The sequence below is a fragment of the Talpa occidentalis genome, unplaced genomic scaffold, assembly GCF_014898055.3.
Source record: "Talpa occidentalis isolate TD23 unplaced genomic scaffold, MPIMG_talOcc4v2.1 talOcc4.6, whole genome shotgun sequence".
NCBI lineage: Eukaryota > Metazoa > Chordata > Mammalia > Eulipotyphla > Talpidae > Talpa > Talpa occidentalis.
In genome coordinates this window covers 93,137,824-93,150,132 of record NW_023604972.1, presented here as the reverse complement: position 1 = coordinate 93,150,132, position 12,309 = coordinate 93,137,824, and the positions used below count along the sequence as shown (strand labels likewise).

The 12,309-nt window shown below is 40.2% G+C and overlaps 1 protein-coding gene across 5 annotated transcripts in view; it reads left to right on the top strand.

The window, feature by feature from the left end:
* The window catches only part of LHFPL2 (LHFPL tetraspan subfamily member 2), a 148,223-nt gene extending 136,049 nt beyond the window's left edge, over positions 1–12,174 (top strand). For all 5 annotated transcript variants that reach the window (XM_054688485.1, XM_037529055.2, XM_054688484.1 and 2 more), the window contains one exon: positions 8,492–12,174. In XM_054688485.1, the coding sequence (XP_054544460.1) occupies positions 8,492–8,748 (257 nt within the window). In that variant the 3' untranslated portion in view covers positions 8,749–12,174. The remainder of the gene's footprint in view (positions 1–8,491) is intronic.
* Positions 12,175–12,309: the final 135 nt, after the last annotated feature.

The window sequence follows — 12,309 nt, the reverse complement described above, 5'->3', positions numbered from 1 at the left end:
GTCTTCTTGTCTTGTGCCAGCCTCAAACTCTAGACTGTGTTTAAGCAGTCTTGGTTTTGAATGATTAACTGACATGTTGATACTGAGAAGGGTAGTCCATGCTGGTTGTTAAGCATTTCTATATTCTTCACCTTCAGTGCCAGGGTCTTCTGTGAATCCTTCCATTTTTCAGGCCCACGCTGGGTCTAGGGAGCACCCGTACCTCTCTGCAGACTGCCATGGTTCACATCCTTCATTTTCCCTTGTAGCCCTTGCTCTTGTCACCTGTTGGTTTCCTGCACTTCTGTTTAACCCTGCACTGCACTGCTGCTCCCTTCCAGCTGGTGTCCTAAGCAGTTCCCACAAATCAGCTACAGCCTTTCTTTTAAGCTGTCATCACCACAGCCAGGCGTAATCAGAAATAAGTAGAATTTTGAGCCTAAACGAAGGCTGGTGTCTAGAAAACTGAAAATTTTACTCTATATTTAATCAAATATTTAATCATATATACAACTTTTTTCCTATATGACCTCCCCATAAATATCTATTTTCTGTAGCTAGAAAAGAGGTTTTCAGTGTTTGCATTTGAGTAAAAGGTCAGGCCTGTGGTTTGGACATATGTGTGTTTCATTAGCAAGGGTGGCTGGTATTCAATTGCCAACACCTGGGATTCGCATCAACTGAAGCTTTTCCTCCAACCATTTAAAAAACTTGGCAAGAACTTACTATAGTGACTTCTTTCAAAAATGTAATATAATCCACAGCACTGTATCTTTTCCTTCATCCATTTATTCAAGACGTACTTAATGAACACCTAGAATATATCAGACTTTGTTCTTGGTGATTACAAAAAGTTCTCCATACTTATTCAAGCTGGTGGGGACAGGCAATAAACAAAGTAGGTAAATTATTAGTATATTAAAGGTGAGAGGTGCTATGGACATTTTTAAAAGGTATAACCCAGGCATGAGAATCAGGGGTGCTGAGGGCGGAAGTGACAGTATTAAATAGGGTAGTCAGTGAGAAGAGATTTAACCAATGAGTTATGAGAGATAAGAGTAACCCACATGGGTAATCAGGATCCAGGTAAAGGAAATGGCTGGAATGAGAGCCATTTATAGAATAATGTGGGCCCTAAAAGGAGTCAAAGATGAGTCTAAGGTTTTTAACATAAAAGGTTTAAAAAATGAACTTCCATTTGCTGAGATGAGATCCACAGGGCCAAGACTAGGTTTTGAAGTGGGGAGTGGGAATTAAGAATGAAGACTGGACACAATTTTCGAGTACCTTGTTAAACAACCCAAGTGGAGGTCAGATGGACAGTTGGATAGGCAAATTTGGAACTCAGAGTTAGAGATCAAAATTTGGGAAACGGTGTATTTAAAGTTGTGGCACTGAAGAGGTAATGGATAAGGAGGATGCAGAGAAGATAAAAGATTGCGTCCTGATCTTTCTGGTATTTAGAAATTGGGGCAGTAGGAAGAATAGCAAAAGAAACTGAAGAGGAAAAGCAAGTGAGATGTCTCACTCCATAGTAGAATGTTTTAAGATCTAAAATTCACATAAAAAGAATTGTTCTGGTTTTCCTTTAATTTAGATCTTTTGAACTTGCTGAAACTAAGTTATGTCCCAGATAGCATAGGGTAGGATATAGGAAGCAAGTCATTCTCTTGTCTAACCTGCTTTTCCTTCTGTGTGAGAGATGGCTGCCCTGGGTGGAAGATAGGGGGTGTGGTGGTAGGGGCAGCCTGAAGTGAGCTGGGTCAACAAAGAACTACGTCCCTGGACCTCTGAGTCACAGGGTAGACCTGATAGGGATACACAATATAAGGCGAATTTGTCCTCCCATTTTTTTCAGAGATATGCTGAAAAAGAGGAATGGATGTTTTGATAGATGGCTCCTGCTATGTCACTAAATGAGTCAATGACTGTTAGACAATGAAAAAATAAGTTGAACTTGGTAACAAAAGTCAAGAGTTCAACTGTGACACTCATCAGGTTTATGATAAATGCTTGGACATAATGTCACCTTATTAGAATTAGTATTGATTGAGCAAATGTAGAAACCCAGTAGTGTGTTAGAAAGTGTGCTGGACATGGGGGATATCAAAAAGGACAAAGCTCTTCTGCCCTCAAGGGGATCAGATCCCTGCTAACATGTTCAGGGCTAAGAATAGTGTCTGGCCTGGATTCAGTGCCATTAACTATTGACTCAGTAAATAGCTGTTGAATAGACACATGAATATGAATATAACATGTGATGAGGAGGGATGGCCACAGGACACTGGTAGCATACCACATTAGTTTTGTCAGGAAGTGGTTTGGTAACAGATGCTTCTTCACATTGAAGCGTCATTTGGTGGGAATGGGGGAAATGTCCAGGTACATAAGTGACCAAAGGGTCAACATGAAAAACAGCCCTTTATCGGGAAAACAGTGATAGGTATCTTGAGTATCACTGCATGAAAGTGTTTAAATAAGCCTATGAAACCCTACTTATTCCATTCCTCCACACCCCTGCCTGGGTACTCATTACTCTGACCTCAGTAGACACTCCTCAGGAATTACTAAGAAACACTAAGTCTGTTATCAGCTGTCTGCCGTGAATGCGCTCTCCAGTGATACTAGGGTGTTGCATAGCTTTAAAATGAACAGCTTAATTGTGACCCAGTGAGCTGCGCTGTTCCCTTCACTGGGAGCTTCTCCACAGGCTGCCAATAGCTGTAACAGATAGCCTTCATTTCCTCCTGTCCATAGAAAAAATCCTCTGCAAACTGAGGTCTAGTCAGTCTTTACTATAGTGTGGAAACCTGTATGAAAAGGAAGTAGGAGTGGCATGGCTAAAGACTCACTTGATATTCTGTACAAAAGGAGTCTGCCTTTAATTCTCATACTTTTCAACCAGGAAACATGGACTTCCTCGATATAAATGGTGGGTAGCCCATGAAAGACAAACCTTGAGTCCAGGCCCTTGGTCAGCAGGTAGTCCGAGTGGCCATCATGTGACCTGGAGGAGTGAAGGCAGTGCCTTAAAAGCCAGGGAAAAACTGTGCAACAAGCCATGGATGTGCTCCCCACTTCTTCACAAACTGCAGGGCTGTGATTCAGACTTAGCTTCCTCCATTCCTAGCATCCCTTACTCTTAAAGCTTGAGATGGTCATCTTCAGACCAAACAAAATATTCATTGTAGTCAGCTACTTCTAGTTTTTCCAAAATTAAATAATTCGGTTCCAGGGCAGTAGTAAAAAAACTACCTAAGATGCAATTTTGTGGCTGGTTTAATCACAGCGCTGAGTAATGATCAGAAAGCAGGAGGGCTATGACTACTTTTCCTGGTGGTTCGTTTTTTCCCCCAAATTATGTTTGTTGGAGTAAAGTGGGTTTTTGTCTTTTATCTGCTCTGGGGGCCTAAGTTCAAACCTCCACACATGTATACTTTGACACCCTGCCCACCACCAAACCTCAACAGTCCTTCACCGTGTTGTTAGGCCCCTTCTCTCCCACCTCACCACCTTCCCCCTCTGGTTACCTCAGTTTTATAGTAAGAGTTTATTGGTTTTGTTTTAGTGTCTTCTATGCTTCAGGCATTGGAAATGGAGCAGTGATAAAGCAGTTCTAGTCTCATAATTATTTGAGTTACACCTAAGTCATATGTTAGGTGTCCTTACAGAAAATTTCTGAGCAGTAAAATAGCACTGCTGGGAATACAGGTTTGAGTCAAAAGCTCCTGCCAAGTAGGGGAAAATACCAATAGCAGAGGGGAGTGGTGGGCATTGCATTGTGATAGCTCCAGCCTAAGGTAGGCCATTATTTTTTTTTCCCACTAATTTTTCCTTCCCCAAAGACAGTTGAATCACCCAGTGATCCCATGTGAGCAGATGCTGGCATACTAGTACAATAAACTGGGGGGCTGTTAGCAAGAGAATGAGGCTGTCTTTCAAGACTGGGAAGAATGGTACTTTCTTGGGTACAGTCCTGTCAAGCTGAGCCATAGCAGAGTGTGACTAGTCCTCTGAGTTGTTAATAGTTTCTTTCAGTGATGGCTATTTGATGACCTGTATCGATCTCCCTTCTGCCACAACTCAGCTAGACATCAAGCTAAGACTCACCAGTCAGGAAAAAAAGCAAACAACAAAGCAAAGGCCCACTCAGTCCCTTACTCTATCACCTTCTACAAAATTTACACACATAAATCAAAATGACAGTGCATTAAGGCAAGATGATGGAAAGGCCTAACTTTAGAAACTGCTTTTTTTAATAGATGCGGGGGGTGATTAGACCATTTTCTGACTTAGCTCTTATGTGAAACTCAATCCAGAACACACCTCACCTTACAACTGGTCTCTGGACATAGCCCACAACTAAGCTATTAACTACTGAGTGTTCTCCAAACTAAGGGCCATAATAAACCATGCCAGGTTTATAGCACTCTTGGTATGTCTTACTTATAGTCCAACATGCCCATTTAAGAAGACATGGATTTTAGTCCTCTTCCAAGTTCAAAGCCTGGATTCACAGGTCTAGAACAGGAAAAAGTAACAATTAACTGTCAAAGTATTTTACTTTTCCCCATGGACAGTATGGTTAGACATCATTTATTACCAAACTACACTGAAAAATATTTTTATTAAGAGCCTACCATGAACAGATACTATTCTTAGCACTGACTTTATAGTATAAACCAAATGTACAAAAATTTCTGTACATTTACAGAGCTTAAGCTCTAGGATCGATAAAGTATTAGGTTGAACCATATGAAATGGCCATTTCTGTAGGTTAGAAAAGGGTCAGAGATTGACAGTTTCCTGTGAGAATATATTATACATTAGTAGTAAATGCTAAGGAGAACTTATAAATCAAGGTGGGGGAAGAATAAGTAGGTAAGAAGTAGGTGGTTGAAATTTTAGATATATTGAACCAGAAGACCACACTGAGTTTTCAGGTTATCCTTAAATAACACTACCTATCTGGAAGTAGAACACTGCTAAGTAGGTAGACTTTTTTTTTTTTTTTTGCACAAGTGCAAAGTCCCATGCAGGCCTGATGTGTTCAAAGAAGGGCCAGATGACCAGTACGGCTGGAGCAGAAAAAGCAAGGAAGGCAGTGGTTGAGTCCAAACAGGTAACACAGAACCTTAAATACCAGGGAGAGAAAACTAGATTTTAGTGAGATAGGAAATTTAGTAGCTTTTTCTCAGTTATTTCACAAGGAAGCAAAAAAGAATTGGGATAATGTTTGTTCCTGACTAAAAAAATGCTTGTTAGGGCCCAGAAGCCGCAGTAGGTCCCAAGAGCAGTAGTCAGAACTTGAGATGGTCTGAATCATGAAACTTGCTGGAATTCCTTTGCTAAGAATCTTTTTCTAAATACCCAGAAATATGACAGATAGGATTTTTATTTTGTTTGCTTATCTGAAGGTCCACTGTAATCTTTCAGACAGACGTATGTCACAGTGACAATTGTGAGGAATCCTGGGAGACGCCCACTAACTAGGGCAGGGTGGACAGTAGGAACTTCCTCACACTGACCCACTGAGAAATCAAATAAGGCAATCTTGTTTGTTTAGACTGCCTGCCCAGAGGGGAGTATGTGATTTTGGCACATATCACACCCACTGAGGCTTGCAGACATACCACAGCACAGTCTTTTTTATTATCCCCCTGCATGGTCTTCCCCATGGGCTTATAAATATTCAAGTTGAGGCTTGGCACCCTCATAAGTCTCTCTGTTCAATTCACAAATTGGCTAGTGGCAGCCATTAGAAAAGGGAACACCTAAGAGCTAAGTAATACTGGAATGAATACTCCTGGTGCGCTGTGAAAGGGAGTCTGATATTAAAACAAGCATTGTATTGTTTACTTTAAACCTGCTTACTAGCCAGAAGGGTCTGAGATAGGCAAATTAGGGTATCTTGTAGCCTATGATGAGCAAGAGTTTGGCACAGGGTAGCAGAGCTGCTATGTGCCAGCAACCTCCATACTTTTTTGCTCACAATCATATTTAAATGCATTAACAAATGAAGTGTGCAATCAATATTTTACTGGAGCAATAATTCAAGTCTGAATACTCTGGTCTTTGAAAGCCTAGGGTCTACAATAGAGCTGGAGAGCAGAGGCTGCACAGCAGAGTGTGCTTCGTGGTTCCCAGGACAGTAACTTAGCACCTACAGGAAACTACGAAAGCCAGTTTGCTAGGGAATAAAGGGGGAAGGAGGGGGAAACCAAGCTTTATCATAGATCTGAGAAATACTGAAGAATTAGCTCAATAATTTTGGATCTCCCCACTTTAGTAAGAGCTATTCAAAGGGAGAATAGTGTAATAAAGGGTACTAAATTATAGCCTGGTTCAAATTACACTTTTCAAAGTATAACCTCAAAAATAAGCTGAAAAATTGCCTGTGCTTATATGTGGGAGGGGTCTGCAAATGCCTTAATCCTCTAGTTTTGTTATTTATGTAGAAAGTACAGACTATTACCTATTTTATGGGTGAGGAATCATACTTTAGACTTTTCTAAGGTCACACAACTCAGACATGGAAGAGCTTGGCTTCAGATCTCTATCTTACACACCAATCTCAGAGTTCTTAATTGGCCCACTTCTTAATTTTAGTGAGTCTTTGCTGTGGTCCATTATCCTGCTGGTTTGTGTTCTAGCCTCACACTAGACTGGGGCGGGGCGTTTCTGCTATGTAATGCCTAGTCTTTGAATTGACTCAAACCAAGATTGCTGGTTCAGGGCCTTCCATATTCCAGAGTATCAAGACATTCTCCATGGCTGCTTATCCTTGAGGGAATTGGTTCATGCTCCTGGCTATTTCTAACAGTATCCCTCTGAGATGCCTCATTCTGCTGCTCCTCTCCAGGTTCACTTGTGTTTCCCAATGCTGGAGCTCATTTTCCTGCACCAAATACTCTGCCCTATGGAGAAATAGAGGGTTGTAGCACTGTAGAAAATAACTCAGAAAACTGTGAATCACCCATTTCAGAGTGTGAGCATATGAGTAGATTCCCTCTACTCTACTCCTGGTACAATAATGGGATTCATTTGAGCAGTAAAGATAATCAGACCCAAAAACATACCCTAGAAGTGAACTGCCATGCTTGCTGAGTAGATGCCCAGTAGGATGACAACAACTATAAAAGTTGTGACCTGTGATTTGAAACACTTTTCCTGATCTTCCTTCAAACCTCATACTACTGCAAATTCAGTCAGGTTCTCTTTTCCAGGAAGTTGCTATACATGATGTGGAAAGTTGCGTGTGATAAATCGAGAGACTTTCAGGAAAGGTAGGAAAAGAGAATTTAGAGCCAAGAATCATTTAGTATACAGTTACTATTACAAGATATGTAAAATCCAGGACTTTTTGAATCTTTTCTAGTGTAGGCACCATTTTCCCGAGAAGTCTGATTCTTCTTCCTGCCATACAAAATAAAATCATCTTGTTTTGTAAGTTAAGATTTGGGGACCCCTCAGTTAGCTGCCTTTGTCTTTTTTTTTTTAAAGATTTGTTTATACAAGCACTGGGTACAGTCAGAAGCGCGGGAGGGTGAGAGAATTCACCAGAACCAGAGCGGGGAGCAGCAGGAGAGGTCTGCGTGCCATGCGGGACCCTCCTCCGGTGGCCGGGGATCAAACCGGCGCTGCAGAGGCTGTGGGCAGCTTCGCAACCCAGTGCTCAACCACTGCGCCACCGGGGAGGCCCTGCCTTTGTCTTTCAGGTTCTAGGCTTCCACAAACAAGGCCTATCTGCTTATACTTCATTTCTAGCCATGGACACAGCTTAAAACCCACCAAAGATGGCAGTAAAAAATAACTCAATTATACAGTAAGCAGTAAAGCCAGAATAAACAGAAAACTGGATGTTTTAGTATGATAAGGTGGTGCAATAAGCAAGATGAAAAAAGCTTTACTGTCTAGTCAAGGCCAAATTCACTTAAAAGCATTCAGACTAAAAATTCTTAGGAAATTTGTTTTCAACTGTGCGTGTAAACATAAAAATCACCATCCCAAATATGCAGTTGGATATTGATGTTAAGACTTGGTCTGTAAGGTCAAATGGCAAATATTGCAGGCCATATTACTAACTCCGCTGTTCTAGCACAAAAGCAGCCATAGGCAGTTCCATAAATGAATGGACATGGCTATAATTCAGTAAAACTATTTCCAAAAGCAAGACTACACGTAGCTTATGGGCCTTAATTTGCCAACCTCTGCCATACAGGAAATGCTCATTGCAGTAAGAAGCCAATGGTAAGAACTAGTACCAAGTTAATTTGCTTTTCTAGAAATTAGTGGGTCCATGTTCCCAACATTTACAAAAGCTAAAAAAAAAAGTCTAATAGTTTTTCTTGGTCAGATTAGTTGCATAAAACAAATACCTAACACCAGTTACTGCAGAAAGGATGGGACATCTCAAAGCAGGCAAAATCAAGTAACGATCACAACAGATCTGTACTCACTATACACTGTAGAGCCATGGGGGTTTTTCACCTGTTTCTCTTCTGTCCTGCAGGTCTGTTCCTTATTCTTGGTTTGATACTCTACCCTGCTGGCTGGGGCTGCCAGAAAGCTGTTAACTACTGCGGACCCTATGCATCGGCCTACAAGCCTGGAGACTGCTCCTTAGGCTGGGCCTTTTATACTGCCATCGGTGGTACAGTCCTTACCTTCATCTGCGCTGTCTTCTCTGCACAAGCTGAAATTGCAACTTCCAGTGACAAAGTACAGGAAGAAATTGAAGAAGGGAAAAACCTTATCTGTCTACTTTAGTTTGGAAACATTTCACCTCCAGTTTCCTCATTTGAGTCAAGTGGAGAACTAGCTTTTATCTACCAAAGCCAAATTCCACAGCCCTGAGCCTTAGCAAGACCATGGTAAGGCAACTTCCAAGTAGGCAAAATTACTGCACCTGAGAGCCACCATGCAAATCATGAAGTGGAACATGAAAGACTTGCAGGCTGTTTGAGATGAGTGCAAACCTATGAGCATTTGTGCCTCAGAGTGAGACTTGGGGATTGGTGGTTGAGACAACAAAAAAACAATGTATTTTCTGTGGACAGAATACTGCCTCTCGCTCAGATGAAGAAAGGGGTCAGTAGGAAGGACACTGTGGAATCTATACTAGGCTGAAGTCCTGGGTAAGGTGGATCAACTGAACTGTTACTCCCAAGAGTTTTAAAAAAAAGACCTGTATGACCACAAAATCCTGCTAGTGAAGACAAATTCATTCCAATTTCCAGAAACCATCCCAATACTGGCCCAGTCTCCACTTCCACCAGAGTTCACAATATCGTTTTTCTCCATGGGTTAGGATTATGCTCTGACTGCCTAAGAAAAACCTCACTGTGCCCCCCCCCCGCCCCCATCCAGAAACAGACATCTCCGAGCCAACTATGTCACTCATACAGATACTCACTGGGAGAGCTTTACCAGCTGTTTGCGAACAATGCTGTAGTCAGCTGTATTTCCAACCCATAGAGCAAGAGAATGGGATTCATTCTTTGCAGAAGAAAAAGGAGCTAATCACAGGAGTTAAATTTTTTTTTTTTTCCAGGATCTAGTGTTGATCCTGAAATCAGCCTAAAAGAACATTAAATTGTTGCAAGTAGTGAGTTTCATTCCCAGAAAAGCAGAGAAAGTTAATGCAAAGGGGGAAAAATATAGAGCTTGATCAAGCCTCTTGCACCTGCCTATACCTGTTTACAAAAAAACTGAACACCACTATTAAAAAGGATTCAGGGGCTCTTAATCTGGTTTTCATAGATTACCAATATTAATGACTCAAGAAAATGGTATTGGCCATTACCTCAATTTACTTGAGAATGATCCACGTAGCAAGAAAGAATATAGCCTGGCATTACCCCAAGCTTCAGAATTACAATATGATATAGAAACTCCTTAGCAATGCCTTGCTTTGTTTTGAAAATTACAAGTAATCACTAAGCACACAGTACCATGCCCAAGGTATACAAAAAGAACCTTGACAGACTTTACAACCTTACCCAATTTAATCATCTTAAAGCCATGTGAGTCTAAAACCATACGTTAGTGCAGAGTAAATGCTTTACATACAGATGGAACAAAACTTGAGAGTTTCATATCGACCTTTGGCCTCTGACAAAAACCATCTTATCTCAGATTTAACAGCTAGGGGTAGAAATGTGGAACCAAGCTATGATACACTCACCATTCGTGAACCAAAGTTCAGAATGAGCAAGATGTTAAATCCTATGATGTTTTTGGTAAAGGGAAGGGGTAAGTAGATATCCTCATACCAGCTTACAATAAGCACTCAGAAGGAACATTAAGCCTTTCTCTGATACCATACAGCAACAGACTATGGCAGCCACTGTCCCCAACTGTGCATTTATATGCTCTAAGCAGGTCCCAGTGCCATCAGAGTAACTACTTTTCGAACATTGTAACTTTCATTAAAAATTCTTGTCCACAAATCTTGATAAAAATATTTTAAATTTAGAGATGTCGTTTTCTAATGCTAATTTTCCATTCTTACTGTCCTTATAGCCAAGTTAAAATTATATGCTCAGAGAATCCTCTAAGCAATTCCATCACCTGTACTGGCTGGCTGATATTTGTGGCCAAGGTGCTGGCATATCCTTACATTACCCTGATAATGGTCACAAGTGAAAACGTGGCCTACCTTGACCAGAAGACAGTCATTTGACAGCGTTTACTCTTTAGGAATCTGGATGCTTCAGAAGAGAAAAGTACATGCATACACACAAAACCACAATTGAAAATTAGACACTAAATAAACAGAGCATCTCTAGCAGAGACAGAGTAAAAACATAATGTTGGACCTTTTAAACCTTGGGTCCATAGCCAGACTTTGGTAGAGATGAATGGAACATCCAAAATCTATTTAGTGTAGATCAAAACAGCACAACTGTTTAAAAACCACTGAATATGTGGTAGAAAGAAAATGCTTAAGATAATTAGACATTTATTATTGACATACACCTATTTTTCTAATAAAATTCTATCACTTATCACCTCAGTCTAAAAGTCTAATATACCTGAATAATAATTAGTACCAGAAAAGATTTTTGCCTGCATTTGTGCTTAAAGTTTCATGATTGGCTGGGCATCTCAAACTACAAGGAGGCAGAATTACTTACTTGCCTTTGATTCTGTGGATTCTTTAAACCTGTGTGCTAACTCAACAATGTTATGTTAATTATAAGGGTTTTTGTATAGTTTTGAAACATCTGTGGTGTAATGATCTTTGTTAAACATTTATTCTGTAAAGTGCCATAGTCTTTTTTTATGTGTAGCATATTTAAAAATTTATATATGTATATTATACATACACAAGTCTGTGTGAGAGATGTGCAATAACAAAGGTGTATGTATGTTTTGTTTTTGGAAACTGGACAGGAGTCAGAACAGTTCTGTTTTGGCAAAGGAGAGTTACACAGTTCTGCCTTCATGGCCTAGTCATTAACCCATAACAAGTTTAATGCTACACAAACTGATGTGAAGAAAAGACTGGTACAAAATCATTTTTTTTCCTGGGTCTAAATGATTAGATTTATGTGAAAGCTTAAGCCAGCAAGTCAGGCCCAGTTAATGCTAGTCTTTCATGTAAAATGTGAAGCTGCCATATTGCCTTTTCTGTTAGTGTGATAACTCGTAGCTGGTACATAATCACTAAGGAGCTATTTCTTAACATGCCTAATAAACCATGTTAATGCTAGACCACTATTTAAGGGCTAATCTCACAACTTCTTAGCCGTGTGTGTCTGACTTAGAACAGACTTCTCTGTGCAATAACATGTGGCCAATAATGAAATCCCTGGCCTGCATTTTGCACTTGGGCAGCAATGACTCCCAAGAGCTAAAAGAATTAAAGGCACGACTGGGATTTATCCCTCTGAGACTGTGGTGAAACTCCTAAGGTTGGGGGTCATTAGGTGCTTTGGAGGAACGCAGCACCACTTGATATTCAACAGCCACTTGAGCCAAACAAAGTTGTATTTGCCACTAATGGACTCAACTTGAGCCTTCAAATGTGTGGTTATCCTATTATGTTGTAAACTAATACATTGTTTGTCTAGCATTGATTAGGTTCTGTGCATATGTATTTTCACTATGTGCTCCCTTTTCCTCTCCCCAGATCTGAATAAAACCAGATTTTGCAAACTTATCTTGATTTTTCCAAGTCTGAGTTATAGATTTCAATATAATGTATATAATAATTTGATCAAGATAATACCTACCAAATTTTACTTGTAACATTTATATGTAATATTGATGACAGGAAAGAAAGTATTCAGATATTTTAAACTAACCTACTCATTAGTGTCATAT